General features: G+C 43.3%; 1 protein-coding gene across 1 annotated transcript in view; it reads right to left on the bottom strand.

Annotated features, from left to right (window-relative positions):
* Positions 1 to 19,779, bottom strand: part of PEMT (phosphatidylethanolamine N-methyltransferase) — an 893,879-nt gene that overhangs the window by 616,140 nt on the left and 257,960 nt on the right. Inside the window, exon 3 of the mRNA XM_069210067.1 lies at positions 16,915 to 17,030. Coding sequence (XP_069066168.1) covers positions 16,915 to 17,030 — 116 coding nt within the window. The remainder of the gene's footprint in view (positions 1 to 16,914; positions 17,031 to 19,779) is intronic.

Raw genomic sequence — 19,779 nt, forward strand, 5'->3', positions numbered from 1 at the left:
GCGTTGGTCCCTATATTTTGCAGACTTTGATTTTGTTATCACTTTCAGACCAGGAAAAGTAAATGGGAAGGCAGATGCTCTATCTCGAATTGATACCGGTGCAGTTAAAGAGCCTCCAGAAAAAGAATTGATTATTCCACAAGAGAAGTTCATATCTGCCATATTGAATGAAGATTTAACCAAAGAAATTCAAGAAAACTTAACATTCAAAGGAATGCTGAAGTGGTCCAAAGAAGGCCAAGGAAGTGAAATCAAAAATGGTTTGCCATACTTTAAAGGTGCACTGTATGTTCCGACTGTGGAGCTGCAAGAAAAAAATCTTCAGGCTTATCATGATGATCAATTGGCTGGACACAAAGGAATTCAAAAAACTCAAAATCTGATACAACGAGAATTTTGGTGCCCAAAAATGAAAACTCAGATAAGACAATATGTGTCAACTTGTGACAAATGTCAAAGAGGGAAATCAAATAGAACAGCTTCACAAGGTCTGTTAAGACCTTTGCCCACTGCACCCCATGCTTGGCATACTGTTACTATGGATCTTATAGTGGACCTCCGTAGTAGCCAAGGTTTTAACACTATCCTAGTTTTTGTGGACACTTTCACTAAAATGGCGCATTTCATTCCTTTGAAAGAAATCCCTCGAGCCCCACAGGTTGCACAGTTGTTTACACAACACATTGTACGTGCCCATGGTATCCCAAAAATTCTAGTTTCAGACAGTGGGTCCCAATTTGTTTCTCGCTTTTGGAAGGCTTTTAGTAAAAGATTAGGAATTGATTCTCGTTACTCTACCAGTTACCATCCTGAAACCGATGGGCAAACAGAGAGCGTGAATCAAGAGTTAGAACAGTATTTAAGACTCAATTTATTTGATCAAGAGAAGGAATGGCCCGAGTTGATGTGGGCAGCTGAATTTGCTTACAGTAATGCTGTTCATTCCACCACTGGGTTCACCCTCTTTTATCTGAACCATGGTAGACATCCTAATGTAATGTTGGGCAAAGAAGATGATTCAGTGCCTGCAGTAGAAGAGACGGGGAGGGATTTGCAGACCACGCTAGTTAGAGCTAGAAAAAACATAATTCAAGCAAAAGATTCATATAAGACTCAGGCTGATAGAAAAAGAAGAGAGAGCCCCATTTATTCGAAAGTTTGGTTATCCACTCGTCATTTACGTCTCAAAGGAAATCGCAAATTTCAGCAACGATTTATAGGCCCATTTAAAGTTGACAAGATGATCAATCCAGTGGCAGTTAAATTGCAGTTGTCAGCTCACCTAAAGATACATCCTGTTTTCCATGTCTCCTTGTTAAAGAACAGTCCTCCAAATTTACGTCAAAACTCCTCTCCAAGTCCTATCCAGATTAGCTCTGCAGAAGAGTATGAGGTCAATCAAATCTTAGATTCCAAAATCCGTAATGGAAAGCTTTATTATCTAATTGATTGGAAAGGTTATGGTCCAGAGGAACGATCCAGGGAGCCACACGAGTATGTACATGCTTCAAGATTAGTGAGAAACTTTCATAGAACCTACCCAAGCAAACCTAAATTGGAGAACTGTTCCTTGAGGGGGAGTACTGTCATGACCACACAAACTTGCCAAATCAAATCAAAGAAATGCTTGAGAAAAGCAAAGAGATATCCTCAGTGGAGACAGCAAAGCCCAAACTGGAAGAAGGTTTGCAGAGTAATCCTGCGCTTATTTCAAAGGAAGAATCAAGAAGAGAAGATTCAAGATGGCCGTCGTGTGTCCTGAAGTTAGTTACAGTTCTAGTCTTGCAATTGGTTGGTTGCTAGGTTACGAGCTCACCAGCTGGAAGCTTGCCACTTCAACTGAGGTCTGACAGGAATCAGCTGTGTGGAGAGAGAGCGCGCTTCAGAGCAGAAACTCCTGTGAGGTAAAATTACACTTGAAGACTATTTTACAGAAAACGTGATAAATATTGTCCAGGTTTATTTGAGGAGTTTGATAGTAGACCGTTCCAGTGGAGGTTTGGCAAGGCTACAGAGTTTCATGTATGAATAAACCTTATGTTTACAAGGTTCCTGTTTAAGATACCAAAGTCAAAAGAAAAACAAACTTTAACAAGCAAGTATTTACAAATACCAAGGTTATAAACGAAGGCCAAGTTTAACGGAGAAATTAATGTTAACAAGTAAGCATTTACAAATGCAACGGTAATAAATCAAAGTAGAGTTTAAAAGAGAAACTAACTTTAATAAACAAGCATTTACAAATACAAGTTATCGGCAGATGTCGAAGTAAGAAAGGAGAAACTAACTTTAATAAACAAGCATTTACTACTGAACCATCACTCACCCTCGTGCCAAATCCAACCATTATGTGTGGTAAAAATGACAAAACCTGCTCCACTGTAATCAGGTGTCGCAGCACACCCATGACACGCTAGGTATCTCAGGTGGGACCCCGATGATTGAGCATGCCACCAACTTGGTTGGTGGGTGAGGGGTCTTTTTAACATAACCTAAGTATATTTCTTTTCATAATTTTAGTGTTTGGAACAGCACAGAAGTACGTGGACACATCAAAATGATCTATTACAAAACTACCTGTGTTTGAGGGGGAGGGGGCACCTATGTTTTTGGTCACGGGTGCAGCCTTCATCTTGGGAAACCTACCAAACCCAGACACTTTTAAAAACTAGGCACCCCAAGGAGTCCAGGGAGGTGTGGCTTGCGTTGATCCCCCAACATTTTCTTACCCAGACTCCTCTGCAAACCTCAAACTTTGCTTAAAAGGCATATTTTCCTCACTTTTCTTTGTAGGATCACCCCCCCAGCGTTCCCCTCAGTCTCCCAAGTGAAATGATACCTCACTTGTGTGGGTCCCCAAAGCAGAGTCAGCCTAAAGATGTATAAAAGAAAAATATGTGCTTATCAACTCGCTGTGAATCCCCTCAATCTCTACAGGTTTTTGGCTTTTTTCTGTTGCAGGCACCTGGGCTACCCACACATGCAAGGTATCATTTTTATCGGGAGGTTTGGAGGAACGCTGGGTGGAAGGAAATTTGTGGCTCCTCTTAGATTCCAGAAGTTTCTGTCACTGAAATGTGAGGAAAATGTTTTTTTTTGCCAAATTTAGATGTTTGCAAAGGATTCTGGGTAACAAAACCTGGTGACAGCACCACAAGTCTCCCCATCTTGGAGTTCCCTAGGTGTCTATTTTTAAAAAATGCACAGGTTTGGTAGGTTCCCCTAGGTGCCGGCTGAGCTAGAGGCCAAAATTCACAGCTAGGCACTTAGCAAAAAACAGCTGTTTTCTTTGGGAAATTGTGATGTGTCCACATTGTGTTTTGGGGCATTTGCAGTCGCGGGCATTAGGACTACCCACACAAGTGAGGTCCATTTTTATCGGGGGATTTGGGGGAAAGCTGAGTGGAAAGAAATTTGTGGCTGCCAAATTTTGAGGTTTGCAAAAGATTCTGGGTAGCAGAACTTAGTGAGAGTCCCACAAGTCACCCCATCTTGGATTCCTCTAGGTGTCTACTTTTCAAAAATGCACAGGTTTGGTAGGTTTCCCTAAGTGCCAGCTGAGCTAGAGGCCAAAATCCAAAGCTAGGAACTTTCCAAAAAACACGTCATATTTCAATGTAAAATTGTGATGTGTCCATTTTGCATTTCCTGTCGCAGGCATTAGGCCTACCCACGCAAGTGAGGTACCATTTTTATTGGGAGACTTGGGGGAACACAGATTAGCAGAACAAGTGTTATTGCCCCTTGTTTTTCTCTGCATTTTTTCCTTCCAAATGTAAGACAGTGTGTAAAATAGATGTCTATTTGAGAAATGCCCTGTAATTCTAGTATGGTGCCCCGGAATTCAGAGATGTGCAAATAACCACTGCTTCTCAACACCTTATTTTGTGCCCATTCTGGAAATAGAAAGGTGTCCTTGATACCTATTTTTCAGTCTTTATATTTCACCAAATTAATTGCTGTATACCCGGCATGGAATGAAAACCCATTGCAAGGTGCAGCTCATTTATTGGCTCTGGGTACCTAGGGTTCTTGATGAACCTACAAGCCATTTATATCCCCGCAACCAGAAGAGTCCAGCAGACGTAACGGTATATTTCTTTCAAAAATTTGACATCGCAGGAAAAGTTTACAGAGTAAAACATTGAGAAAAACGGGGTATGTCCCAGTAAAATGCCAAAATTGTTTTGAAAAATGTGGTTTTCTGATTCAAGTCTTCCTGTTCCTGAAAGCTGGGAAGCCAGTGATGTTAGCACCGCAAACCCTTTGTTGATGCCATTTTCTGGGGAAAAAAAAAGCCTTCTTCTGCAGACCTTTTTTCCCATTTAAAAAAAAAACAAAAAAAACCCTTCTTTTTGCTGTATTTTATTTTAGCTAATTTCTTGATCTCCTTAAGGGGAACCCACAAACTCAGGGGAACCTCTAGAATCCCTAGGACGTGGGAAGAAAAGGACACAAATTTGGCATGGGTAGCTTATGTGGACAAAAAGTTATGAGGGCCTCAGCGCGTACTGCTCCCAATAGCCAAAAAACGGCCAGCCACCTGAAGAGGAAAAGGCCTGTCAGCGAAGGGGTTAAAAGAAAGACTCACAGACATGTTGATTTATTTTTTTATTAAAACTTTATTAAGGATTTGTATAATATTCACTATTTATAAACATTGCATTGTGAGAACTACAGAAATATAAATTTGATAAAAAATATTGGTGATTTTTGGAAAAAGATGAAAAATCGTTTTTAATATATATTGCTATGCTCACCCCTTAATAAATCCAATAGGCCCACCTATTATATTTTGGAATTGTAACTTTGACAAAGTCAGTGAGTCTGTCTGATTGCAGCCAGGATCTACAGGCCCTACATACAACCCCTCACAAGCAGTGTCTAACCAACGTGAGCCTCGGGTGCGGAGTTGGTTTTAAGTACACAAATAAAATATTCATTTTTGTTGAAAAAAAACCTACAAATTCACTGAAAAATACAAAGGTTAAAGTGACTCTAAAGTAATTATAACTCACAACCCTGCCCTGCACTGCTAATTACCGCACAAATTAGATCACTCATAACATGATCTATGACATCACTGATAACATCACTGCAACTTTTAAAATGACATCATTAATGGCAACACTGTGTACTGTGGCTGCACAAATTATTATTACTTGAGAAAAATATAATGTCTCTTTAATTTTTGCTTTTGTTCAGTAAAAAAAAAAATATATATATATATATAAAAATATATATATATATATATATTTGAAAGAAAAAAGACGTTTGGCAGGGCACTCCGACAAGGACTTAGTATCAAATATTTATTGTATGACTTTGAATAAACGAACAACGCATTTCGACCGACACGGTCTTTATCGAGTTCTCAAGTCCTGTTGTCCATTCTCATCTATTTATAGCTAATGACCTTATAACCCCAAAAATGCATGTTGGGACTAGTAGTTCAATTAAGTAAACAACAAATCATACTAACAGAACTCATTACAACCCATCAGTGCTAACAATAATAATTTCCTATATATTCTTATAATATTTTTACATGAAGGCAAATACTTAAGTCAAAAGATGCAACAGAATCGTAATGGTGAAGAGACTTCCATGGAATCGGAAGTGGAATTAAGTGAGGGCGAAGGTTCTGTGAATGGCAATACTTTTTAGAGGAAATGCAAGTACTTTACAAAGTGAATGCAGTGAGAACGGGGAAAGCAAGAAGAAAGCACTCAGAAAAGAGGAAAAAGCAAGGAGAAGACAGGAGCTAGAGCGATGCAGCCGCATAGGGAGAGCAGGGCTTTTTTTTTAACCACAGATTCACAGATTCACTACTATTTCATGCCAAAGATTTTTGAAAAATAGTCTTTGGCCCCGGCGGGGTGCCTGTGGGATCCCACCACCAGGCCTAATGTGCCAGGGTATCCCTAACCTGCTCAGTTTCCAGGGGCCATCACAACGAGCTACAGCAAAAACTGCTGAACAATATTACACCAAACCTGGCAGGAAGCTAGATCTTGGTCTGCAGATTTAGCTTTTTGTGATTTAGTTTAAACCCGTTCAGTAGTTTTTGAGAAATTTAGGCTGATAAAAAATATTGATATTTCGATGGTTGGGCCCGTGACAGTCTCAAGAGACTCACTGGAGCGCCAGTTCAAAAATAGAGCATTCTGATTGGCACGGGAGCTCTATTTCCCTTTGGCCATCTCGCTCCAGCTGGACTCAGACTCCCCCAAGCACTCTGAAAGGCTGCCAGCAACATGAGAAAAATGTCTCTGGCAGCAATTACAGGACTCTGAAGTAAGATTAAAAAGAATACTATAACAGGGCAGAGTAGGGGATATCCTGACACTCTAAGCCCCATTGGGGGTCCCAGAGGGACACCCAATGGGGCCAAAATAGAAAAAAGAAATCCGCAGAAAATGGCACTATCCCGCACTCTTGTGGAATTAAAAAAAAGAAAAAACAAAATGGTCCCAAAGCCTATTCAATGGCTATTAGCCCCTGAAAGCCTATCCCATTGGCCAAAATCTGTGACAATGGGGAGGGGGCAGTGTGCCCTGGCCCCACCTTATGCCTTCAAAGGCCCCGGGTAGCACAACCCCATGGCCAAGGTGAGAGGTGGAGCATGCCCCCTTCCCAGAGCCTCAAGAGGCCCCAGGGAGCCCACCCCAGGGTAGAAATTTAAGAAAATGGGGAAGGAGTCATGCCTCCGCCTCATGAGCCTCAAAAGGCCGCAGGGAGACAACCCATGGCCAGCAGCTTCCCTGGCAAGGTCTCCCATGCTGCTGCATCACTTTTGCTTCTTCCCCCATCCTCTGAGTGTATTTTTTTTACTGCTTTCTCCTTCCTTTCCACGTTTTCTAACTGCTTTCTCCTGCTTTTCCCTAGTTTTTAACGCTTTCTTCCTCCTTTCCCATTTTCGGAGTGCTTTCTCCTGCATTTCCCCTCATTTGCCACTCGCACTTGCTGCCCGTTTTCCTGCCTTCCACTTTATCCTGCCCAAGCCTTCCACCCCCCCTCCCAGGACCTACCTAATGGAGGCTGCATCGAGGCAGTACAGCAGGTAAGTCTGTTTGTGCATGCCATGCATAGACCGCGCCAGGAACCCTGGTTCTTCCAATGCGCGCAGCAACACTTCCACAGACATCAGAGCCGAGGAACCCTGGCACATCTGCAACAACAACTGCTGCCACACATCTCCGCGCACCACCAGAAGACCGTTCTCTTGCCAGGACTGCTACTTCACCTGCAACACCGAAGCAACCAAGAATGCTGGAAACACCACAAATACAACTGTGCTCACCATGCTGACTGAGCCTTCCATGGCACAACTTCAGTGCATTTTATTCAATGCACGATTGCTCAGCAAACATGCCATGGAGAGCTGGGACGCGATCTCAACCCTCACCCCGGACGTCATCTTCCTCAAAGAGACCTGGCTGAACCCCGCCTCTGTGCCTGATATTGCCATTGCCATACCCGAAGGCTACAAAATAACACACTGGGAACAAATCAACAAACACAGAGGTGGAAATACCATCATCTACAAGGACACCATCCGCTGCACAACATCTTCAGACGACCCAACCCGATAATGGAGCATCTCAGTTTCCAGCTTTGACACAGACTGGAAAAGCACCATCACAAGCACCCTCGCATACAGACCAGCGGGACCACATCCCAGCTTCTGCAAAACCATCCCTGACCTCATCACCCCGATCGCCATCGCCTCTGAGTACTACATCTTTCTAGTAGACTTCAACGTCCAACTTGATGACCCAGAAGACACCAACACAACCTACCTCCTGGAAAGTATGAGCAACATCGTCCTCCAACAACTTGTCATTGACCCCACCCACATTGCAGGACACACATTCAACCCCATTTTTATGTCCAGCAACAGAGCAAGTACAATCATGTCTCACAGCTCACCTGGACCAACCACTACAGCATCCACTTCACCATCTCAGGACCTACCGATACTGGCACCACCCCCCCAGCTCCACTCGCAGAAAATGGAAAATAGTATCAGAATACCAGTGGAACAGCGCTCTCAACTCTCACGTCACGGATGCATTATCTGACCCAGAACATACTGGAAAGAACTTCTCCCAGTGATTCACGGAATGCGCTGACACGATCTCCCCAGGCCAAACCAAACCCAAAGTAACAGCCAGGAGAACCAGCTGGTTCTCCGTGGAGCTGAAATCCCTGAAACGCAATTGCCAGCAACAAAAAAGGAAGTGGCGTACTAGCGAAAAGACAGAAGACCATACCACCTTCAAAACTGCTCTCAACCAGTATCACACTCTCTTGAGAGAAAGTAAGAAGAACACTCTAGCAGACCGCACAGAAGCCAGCACAAACCACAACAAGGAGCTCTTCACCATTGTGAAGGAGTTCTCTAACAACACAGCCACCCGTAACAGCATCACCCCTTCCGGAGAACTGTGAGACACCCTTGCAGACTTCTTCTATGAAAAGATCTCAGCCTTTTATGAGAATATGAAACCCTAACCCCCGTCGCCGACAGCATCAGCCTACTCGCACACGAACACAAACCCTGAACACCTGCTCACTCGTTGGGACCCTCTCACAACTCAAGCCACAATCTCCATCAAGAACACTGCACACTTGGGCGCACCCATGGACCCATGTCCTCACCACATCATCACCCTAGGTAGCAAAACAATTGGTGACAAGCTCAATAAAGTCACCATCACCATGGCCTCCTTTACTGAAGCCTGGAAACATGCTGAATTAAGGCTCCTCCTGAAGAAACTGTCCGCTGACTCAGCAGATCCAAAGAACTACCGGCCCATTTCTCTGCTCTCCTTTCAGGGAAAGGTTCCTAAGAAGGCAATCAACGAGCAACTAACTAAACACTTGCAAGATTCTGAGCCATCCGCAGCACTGAGACAGCCCTGATCGCAGACAGGGACGACATCAGGGGGCTCCTAGACCATGGAAAAACAGGAGCCCTTATCCTCCTGGATCTGTCAGCCACCTTTGACACCCTCACCTGCCACATACTGTTCAAAAGACTCCACCAAATCGGAATACAGGGAGATGCCTCAAATGGATCATCTCATACCTCACTGGAAGAACCCAGAGAATCTGCCTCCCACCATTCACCTTGGAATACAAGGAGCTCATGTGCGTCATCCCACAAGGATCGTCCCTCAGCCCCACCCTATTCAACACATACATGACCCCCTTGGCTACCACCATCAGACAACAGGGATTCAATTTAATCTCCTATCCTGACAACACACAGCTCATTCTTTCGCTGTCAGAAAACCCCTCCATGGAGGTGGGGTCGTGTTTCACCATCTCTTTAAAAAGTAGTCTGGGCTCAGAGCGGTGGGGTCCCCTGGGCTGAAAGAGGGCTAAGGTTTTGAATGCCCACCTCCTACTGATAATAACGGAAGGGAACCTGTGTTTGCTCTCGCTTGGCTGGAGTAATTTCAAATCTCCAACCATGCGGGAAAAAATATCCTGTCCGCTCTCAGACAGAAGAAGTTTTAAATAACATGATCCCGCCCGGAGCATGTTATTTGAAGCAGACTTGAAATCTGTTTCCTGCGAGGATACAGGCAGGGAAACAGATCTAAATATTGCTCCAGCTCACAGGAAGCAGCATTAAGTACTACATCTTTCCCTGAGGGTGAAAGCAACAACAGTTCCAGCTGGATGCAGTGAGCGGGCTGTGGCTGCGGAGGCCTTCGGGCTCCCCCTGCACCCCTACAACACTATGATGGGTGCTCTGGGTGGGGTCCACAGGGCCAAAATTGGCCCAGGTGGGAAGGGGTGCTTGCCCCACTACCACAAACAAACATGCCCCGCCCAGGGGGATGGTGTACCCGGGGCCAAAATTTTCCTGGGGATGGGGTCTGTGTGCCCCACCACTTGATGATAAAGATGAGCCCTGAGGATGGCATCTCTGGGGCTGAAATCATCCCGGAAAGGGCAGTTGTGTGCCTCCCTCCCCCTTATCATAATGGCAGGCACCGGGGATGAGGACTTTGGGGGTCGAAGTCAGCCCAGGGAAGGAGGCCACGTGATCTTCCCCCTAAAAAGCATGCCAGGCCCCAGGGGACGGGGTCACCAGGGTCGAAATCAGCCCAGGGAGGGGGCTGTGTGCCCCACTTCTCTAAAAAGCACACCAGGCATGGCGGATTCAGTCCCCGAGACCAAAGGTAGCTGCTTCACCCCTCCTACTGATAAAATCAGGCCCAGGGGATGGGATCCCCAAAGTTGAAATCGACCTAGGAAGCCGAGCAGTGTGTCCTTTCCCCATGATTATAACACTTCCCCCTGGGGAAAAGGTCTGCAGGGCCATAATCAGCCCGTGGAGGGGGGCCGTGTTTCACCATCTCTTTAAAAAGCGGTGGGGTCCCCTGGGCTGAAAGAGGCCTGAGGTTTTGAATGCCCACCTCCTACTGATAATAACGCCAGGCCCCAGGAGATGGGGTCCCTGGGGCTGAAATCAGACCGAGGAGGGGGGGCACTCGCGCTCCACTTCCCTTTAAATTAAAGGAGTGACCCTGAGGGATGGGATCCCCAGGTCCTAATGAGGCTTTGGAAGTGGGGCTACTTTAAAAAAAAAAAAAAAAAAAAAAGGCCCTGCGGGGACAGGGTCCCCAGTGCCAGGTCCTGTGGCCAACCCCCCACTGCGCATGGCCAACCGAGCACAGTGTGAGGTTGGCTGCAAGTGAGGGTTGACCGCAGGCTGTGCACAGCGGGGCTTTGATTTATGTGTCATAACTACATATTACTTTAAGTTAAAACCCTAGAAATTCATTGGAAAAAACAAAGGTTAATGTAATGTTATAGTTAGGTGCTATAAAGAGATTTAAAAAATAAATAAATAATTAAACTTAGAAATTCACAGAAAAAACAAAGGTTTAAATAAGTTATAGTTAGGTGAATGTGAGTGACATCATTAACCTTTTGAACTAAAAAGAAGAAAAAAACACAGACATTCACCAGTAATTGGTAGCTGCGCTTATTATAACTTGCGCCTCTGCCATGCACTGCTTATGACCTAACATGGCAACACTCCAGACATGTTCTAGAACATCATTTATGACATCACTGATGACATCTCAAATGACACCACTGATGACATGACAGATGACATCATCCAATGACTGTGTTAGTTTGCTTTATAGTTTACATTGTGGTAAGTAACTACTATATAACGTTTCCAGTTTTTGTACAAATAGGGTCCAGCTGAGTGTGTTTACAAAATGCTTGTGCCCTGAATACATCGTAGCTGTGCAAAGGTATTGAACATGCTATGAATGTTTGCACTGAGGAGTAGCCCTGTGTGCAGCTGACAATTGACAACTTGTGTCCATTATGTTCAACACATGTTTTTAGGCTCTGTAGTAAACGTTTTCAACAGGGCAAAAATTCTACATACAACATACTAAGAATTGTAAGCAGGCTTGAGTCGAAAAACAGAATTGTCTCAGCATGACAAATTCTAGGTAACATAAAACACTGTGCACCAGGTATTAAGATTTGAACGTATGCTTGTTTTGCTTCTAAAGAAGGGCTAACTGTAAAGTTATTTCCACAGTATGGATCTGCAAGTAGCATGATCTTTAACACCTGCAGACTTTGGTTATTTTAAGTAAATAGTCTCTCTTTGGAAACATTTTGCATACAGTGTACGTTGTGCTTATTGATAGTTTTTAATACTCTGTGGTGTATTTCTCATGAGAGTTTCACTGTTTGTAAACAGTACGGCATATAACAAACTCTCTCCTTAGAGTAAAAACAGTTTACAGTACCCAATACCCTAGTAATATCAACTTCATTTCTTAATGTAGTTTTGATGAGTATCAGGGATTTGATACAGATAAAAGCTGTCCATAGTAGGGCATTTCTCTGAACAGCTGTACACAGATTGAACACCAGACTCAACTAGGGTGTTCCCTGCATCTGTGGTTAATAGTTAATGCGAACTATGCTACCTGTAAAGTGTATGCTATAGGGTCAATGTTGCACATAATGCTTGCTTTCAACACCTACGGGAGTTGCATCAGTGACGGCATTAATGATGTCTGATATTCGATGAGTTATTGTGTGCTTACTTTCAGGCCTGTAATGACATAGTAATTTTGAAGCAATAGGTGGGAAAGTGAAACTTGGATAAAGGCATCAGTGATGTCATCGAACATGTTGAGTGATATCATATGTGAGGCCATAAGCACTGTATGGCAGGGCTGCAAGTTTACAGTTCACGCTGCTAACTACAACTGGTGAATATCCGTGCATTTTTTTGTTCAAAACTTTAATGTTGTCTCAGACAAATTCACTTAGTCCTTTGTCTTTTTCAGTATATAAATTTATGCATATAGTTAGGCTCACATTTTAAATGTACGAAACCACAGAAAGTTATAGTTAGTTACCAAAAGTAACTATAACTCATGCCCCAAAGTAACTATAACTTGCGCCCCCACCATGCACAGTTTTTTGCCAAACATTTTACTGAAAATATTACATTGATATTATCAATGATGTTATCAAGGATGTCATCAGTGCTGTATTTTCTGGGGTCATTAGCAGTGCTTGGCGAAGGTGGGAGTTTAATTTTGTGGCAGGGTTCGTCACTCCGTTGCAACGTTATGGGGGGGTGCTGAAACTCCGTGATCATAGAAAAATAAAAGGTTTTAAAACATTTTACAATCAAAATCAGTCCCTCAGTCACTCATTAGTGTACATCAAGGGGTCAAAGTACCTCTACTCTGACCCCTTTTACGGTTATTAGGCCAAATTTCCATCCCCTAGGACCATGCACCAGTGCATAAGATGGTGGCTGCAATTTTTCCTACAGCTTGCGACCAGCCAATCACATTACTTCTTCTATCTCGCACCCTTCCCATGCACAGTTTTCTTATTCATAATTGTATTGGAAATGTTGCAGTAATAATATCAAAGGTGCCACACAAGAATATGTGGAGTAATTAGCTGTGCATGGCAAATGCGTGAGATATAGTTACCATAGGGCGTGAGTTATAGATACTTGAAAGAACTCTACCTATAACTGCTGAATTTCTATGGTTTTGTACAAGTAAATTCAGAACCTAACTATTATGTCCCAATAACCTTTGTTTTTTCAGTGAATTTCTATGGGCCGTGTGCAGTGGGGGTTGGTCACAAGGCCTGGCCTGCAGCCAAGCCCTTATAACCACCTAAATCGGCGCCACAGCCTTTGGCCATGCGTAGCGCAGGTTGGCCACAGGGCCTGTCTCAGTCAGTGGATCTTTGAATGGGTGCGTGAATGTCTGAGTGGGTCTAAAAGTGGGTGTATGAGCCTACCAGTGGGTCTGAGTGGGTGCATGAGTGTCTGAGTGGGTGTGTGAGTGGGCGCATAAGTCTCTGAGTGCATGTATTAGTGAATGAATTAGTGTATGAATTAGTGCAGTTTTTCTTTCACATTTTTTCATAGTTGTGAATATTTTGCAAATAGTTCGTGAAAATTTGCGAAAATTCATGAATACCCTGCACGGTGATTAAAATGTATTTTAAACCCATAATTTACCCCTAAAACACATGTAGACCATACTCTGTCCCTAGGGCTGAAACAAATTATGAAAAATAGCATAGGTGGTCAGGGTGGAGTTAGCCTGACCCCCTATGCTATTTTTCATAATTTGTTTCAGCCCCAGGGACAGAGTTCAGAAACCTAAAATGGGGGCTGCAACTTTCTACTCGGGTTGTGGCCAGGCAATGACAGCATTCCCATTGTCACATGCAGGGCCAGATGTAGGTAGAAACCAATTTGCGAGTTGCAAATTGCGAGTCCTTCTGACTCGCAATTTGCAACTCGCAAATTGGTATGCAGAAAGGTGTCTCAGACACCTTCCGCGACTCGCTATGGGGTCGCAAAGACCCACCTCATAAATATTTATGAGGTGGGTCGCAGTTTGCGACCCCATAGCGAGTCTAGGCACTCACGGGGATGGTGGCCTGCTGGAGACAGCAGACCACCATGTCCGTGACTGCTTTTAAATAAAGCAGTTTATTTTTTCTCTTTGCAGCCCGTTTTCCTTAAAGGAAAACGAGCTGCAAATAGAAAAAAATACCGAAACCTTTTTGTTTCGGTGTTTTTTCAGAGTAGGCAGTGGTCCATAGGACCACTGCCTGCTCTGAAAAAACATTATTGTGAGCATTCACAAATGGGAAGGGGTCCCATTGGGACCCCTTCCCATTTGCGAATGAGTTACCATCCACTTGCAGTGGATGGTAACTGCGGGTTGATTTGCGACCGCTTTCGCGGTCACAAATCAACCCTACATCGCGGTGCGACTCGCAAATAGGTAGGGAACGCCCCTTCCTATTTGCGAGTCTGAAACACATTTTGCGAGTCGGTACCGACTCGCAATATGTGTTTCAGCATCGCGTGAGGGCATTAGCGCCTCGCAAACTGCGTTTTTCGCTGTTTGAGAGGCGCTAATGCCTTCCTACATCTGGCCCGCAGTCTCGAATACCACAGATATACAAATTTGTTTTCCCTTGAATGTCTCAAAAACTACTGAACAGATTTACACCAAATAAGCAAAAGCACAATCTGCTTACGGGAACCTAGCTTTCTGCTAAATGTAGTGGAATTCCTTCCAGCGTTTCGGGCTGTAGAAGTGTTCAAAGGTCCTCTGAAAATTAACATTGGAAAAGATACCTTTTTGACCCCCGCCTTTTTTCTCAGGCCCCGCTTGATGGATCATCCGGAAACTTTCCATGCACAACACTTTTTTGGGGGAAAGTTTCATTAATGGTGCCAAAGATATTGGCAAGTAAAAAAACGCTTTTCTATGGAAACATGTTCCTAGCTATAATTACACAGTGGCGACCACCATTAGGTTTTTAATATACCAATCACATATTACATTGGTGGTTGCTAGCCATCAAACAGGGGAAAGAAAGATGTGAGGTTTTCAGAAGTGATAGAGAAAAAATAGCATATTATCAAATTTGGAAGAAAGCTTGCTCTTTACTTAGAATCTATGGTTTTGTGATTTGGTGTATATCATTTAGGCTGTTTTCGAGCAATTAAGGTTCATAATATAGTGATATCTGTACAGTTGGTCCTGCAGTACTCCTGCAGTTCCACAAAATGGAAAACTACAGCGTTCTGATTGTCCAAAAGGGCTTTTTCCACCTTGTCAAGTGCCCAGGTAGCGCTGGTCCACTACCGGTCCTACAGGAGAAAGTGATCTTAATGGCTGGCAGCAACATCAAAAGAAATGGTGTAGCCAGCATTACTGGAGACAGGGACTCGGTCCTGTGACGTGAAGTTAAAATAGAAATAACATATGCCGCTCATAGGGATTCTTTCAGGGGGGTGCTTGTGTAAACTGCCCCCACTTCAAATCCAATCAAAAGGTTGGTGCCATTATCAAAACTTTCATCAATCAACATATTAAGGACATCTTTAGAATCTTGGAGGCAGGAAGGCATGGTTTGGACTACAGGGCTCAAGAAGTTATAAAACAAATTCTGAGTGAGGCTCAAAGAAGGATCCAATCCCAGCCACGTTGGGTCCACTGGACAGCGGTATTCTTCCTTTATGTATCGTCAGGCCAATGTAAAAAATAAGGTGATAAGGGAGTCTCTGTTATAAGGAAATCAACCCCTCATTTAGTAATGCATTGGTTTTTAAGCATCTTCTAAAAGAATGAGTATTTCGCTTGTAAAGCAAGGACAATGGCTTATTTTCCAGCACAGTGCACTTTATGTTCAGCCATTCAGTTTTTGCCTGTTAGCAACAGAAAGGACAGTTTAAATAAGTGGACCCACTATGGTTTGATAAATAAAATAAAAAGAGTAATAAAAAGTTTGTTAACCTGGTATCAATGCATGATATGCACGCAGCATCACATATGTACATGCCTGCGTATTGAAGCATCAATTGGAAAACATCACCAAGCGTGTATGTCCATTCGACCATTTTTCATTTTTAAATGTATCACTCCATTTATTGTGCTAAGATGGTGGATGACCATCTTGGAGCGATACATTATCAAATATAAAAACTGCACTATAACTCTTTTTCTAAAGAATGGTTCAGCAGCAAGTTGCAGCTGCTGGGTACCGAAAACCTTTTTTTTTTTTTACATAAAAAGATCGAGACAAGGAGGCGGGAGGACTGCTGGAACAGGAGGAGCAGTGGGTTTTCAAAGAAAGTAGCCATGAGCAGCGAAGGTGGGAACAAACGGAGGACCAGGATGGTGGGGTAAACAATAAAATAAACAAAAAGCAAAAACAGATGGGGAGGACCAGTGAAGTATTAGATTTGACGCTAGGTGGAGCAATATACAGTGTGTCGGTAATGAGAAAAAGAGAAGCAGCAAACAAGGGAGAGAGAAAAAACCACACACTCACATGGGTTGCTCAAAGAAAAAGAAAAGTGTAACTCCCAGAATGTAAGCAGTAGAAGGACACAAGTCTTCCAATCGAGCAAGAAGAGCAAGGAAAGCCATTGAATAAGAAGCAAGTAAATGGGATTGCTAAAAAAAACAACCAATGGTAAGCAGTCCCAAAACCAACTATTAGTAATGATACTGCCCACAATGGGTCTTAGACAACAGTTAAAAGCTGTCTGAAGACAAGATTTAAAAATAGGAGGCTTCACATTTCACTGGAATTAAATGCACTGTGCCAGCATCTCACCTGGAAATTAGTGAAACCAGTAATAGCAAGGAGCCTGCTGCAAGGAGCTTTGGCAGCACACCCAAATCTGCATCCTTCTTTAATCTCCACTTGCTAGCTTATACTACCCATCACTGCTACCCATTTTCACTTCAAAATTATTTGTATGAGCCATTTGTTGTTGCTGTTCTTAAGAAACTGTTCAGACATAATCCCACAGTCGCATTTGTACTTAAAGAAAATATTACTTACCAATAACTTCTTAAACAAGCAAGCATGATAATAACAGCTCCTACGGAATAGCAGGCTGTGTATGGAGACCCAAAGAGCCTGGTAAGAACTCGAGTTTTGTGTTCCCATCTTGCAACCTATGTGGAAAAATAAGAGGCAAAATAAAGAAAGGCAGCTTTATAAATGACCGGAAGCTCTGGTTGCATCCATATAATTGCTATTGTAGCTTTATTTATGTAGTTCTTTTTTATTTAGTAGGTATAGCATTTCCAACAGAACCACTGTACTAAACAAGGTTGTTACACAGGGCAGTATTCAGGTGTATTGGTTAACAAAGGTCAAAAGGCCCAAACAATGTTTTGAGATTGATGTAAGGGCTCTGGGACCCACTGCATGGGAGGATGATCAGGGATGGCAGTCAATTATTTTTACATACCACATATGAGCAGTTACTGTAAGGAGGTAATTTGCTGCAGAACTCTAGAAGAAGTGTGGCGGGAGACAATGTAGGGGAGAGAAGTGGGTAACTGTTTTAAGGGTAGGTTTAAGGAGCTAAACTAGGGTTCTTCTGCTGCCTGAAGAAAGTCAGCAAACACTTAGGTGGAACTGGAGATGTGGGTTTATTTTGGCACGGAAGGGTGGATAGCAGTCTGGATGCAAAGTTCATGATATTATCGTTGAAAGAAATTGCATACTTAGGAAGACCTATGCGCAAACACTTGCAGTGGTCCAGCATACTCATTATACATTCGTTAATGAGGTTTTTTACAGTGCTGGCTTTTGTGTTGGTGAGTAGGTTCTATTTTGGTCAGGCTTTTAGGTTGAGCAGCTGATAGCATACTGTTGATGCTGTGGTGGATATAAAGAAGGTCACCTGCACTGGGAAATAAAAGAGAACCCCTAGGTTTCCAGTTTTGGGGGAAGGATTAAAGATGTCCAGGGAAGGCTGAGAGGACTAAGGGAGGGCAGCGGGTTTTGGTAGAGTCAAAAGAATTGGATGAATTCAGTTTTGACTGAATGGACAACATGGGCCTGCATTGCCAGCTGGTGCTGACAACAATGCAGGGCCATGCAGAGATGATGTAAGTGCAGTGGCATTCGATGCTGAACCCACTGCAGTGGCATGAAGAGATGATGACAATGCAGTGGTAAAGCACAACAGGACCCGCAATAGCCTCCATTTTAAAATTTCAGATTTTAACGTAGCCTGTCGTTTTGATGGTGATCTTTTACTCAGCTTTTCGCTCATGCAATAGTGTACAGGGAAATCACTATACATGCAGCATGTTTCTTGTATGCGCTGCTGCCATCCAGACTGTACACTCTGTCCAAGGTTAGGTACCCAGAATACGCTGCACTAGTATTAGGATTCTCCATGGAGACAGCTTCTCAATTGCAGATGTATAATTGCATCAGCTCTGCACCTCTGATACAGTGTGATATGAATGGTGCTTGTATTATAAAAAATGCCTCTGTGATACCTTCAACAGAGGAACACTTCTGCTAGGATTATCCTGAAATATGGTGCACAGTAGCCAAGATGCAGGCCTACACCCTCTGACCTCCATCCTGCAAAGAACAATAGCCTGCACTACACCAGACCAGCTTCTTTGTATATCTTTCCCAGGTATGGGGGGTTAGGCGTTCCCAAGTCATCTGGCAGAGAGTACACTCACCATGCTCTTGATAGTGTAGGTAGTAACAGATAGGAGTATATCAACATAGTAGCTTAATCACGGTTAACTATTTATCCTTTTCACCATTTTCGTCATGCTGGTTACAATGCTTTGTTTCATTTGTCTAATAATCGCAGATCATGCTTTTTATACGAGAATACGATTGTTGCAATAAATGTTGGAAAATAATTTTTTTTATCCTTCTTGTGTCTCATCTTGGGTATGCAGAGGGACAACAAAAGGGTAGATTTGTTTCCACAACTTTCTTGGGAGTTGGAGTGGCCATGTTCAAGGTTGCCAGTACTGTCTGGTACTCTGGTAAGATTGGGGTTCCAGACGGGGCACTGCTAGGAATCATGTCAGCATGTTCTGATGGTATGTGCAGACTGAGTCCCGATATTCTGAAGTCCAGGGTGACTAATTGTGCAGGCCTTCTTGATTCGTAGGAACTGTTTAACAAAGCAATTACAGAAGCCAAAGGAGGAGATGATCACATAAAGGAAAGAACTACAAAGTGAGTCAGACTAATAATGGACCAAACACGGAGCTTTGGGAAATGTCCACAGAATGGGTGTGGACAAGAACACATCAAAGAAGGTAGAAAATGAGGTTGAAGCACCAATAAAAAGCTGTTTGTTAGAATTCTAGGAGAGGCAAGTATATTGGGAAGAAACAAGTTGTTGAGTGCATCAAAAACAAAACCTAGGAGAGGGAATAGGGTTTACTGAGCTGAGGTGATAAAATCGAAACCGAGGGAGGACTGTTTCAGTGGAGGGGAAATTTAGGAAGCCTGGCTGGAGATTGGTCAGTGAAGAGGTAAGAAAAGGTAATTGGTTAACATGTTGACAATAAGGCATTCAGGGATTTTTGTGTAGAGCAGCAGGGTGATGGATGGGAGGTAGAGGGAGGTGAGGGGATCAGCACTTAGTTTTTTTAATAGATAGTACCATGGGTGATGTAGAGCAATAGAATTACTCCAAAATGTGAAGGCAGACAATGAGTCAAGGGAGGAGTGAGAGTTCTAGAGGAGAAAATGAGGGGGTTTAAAATTTTTAGATCGAGTCTGCAGGCAGCTGGCATGCGCTGTTGCTTGCCAACAACCTACTGTATCAGGGGCTTTAAGCCTGCCCACCACTAAGAATTCTTTGGCACCCTTATCACTCTCCTTTGCTGACTGCTACTTCAGCAGCACTTGCAAGATGTGGCTTCC

This window comes from Pleurodeles waltl, chromosome 10 (genome assembly GCF_031143425.1).
Source record: "Pleurodeles waltl isolate 20211129_DDA chromosome 10, aPleWal1.hap1.20221129, whole genome shotgun sequence".
NCBI classification, from domain to species: Eukaryota; Metazoa; Chordata; class Amphibia; order Caudata; family Salamandridae; genus Pleurodeles; species Pleurodeles waltl.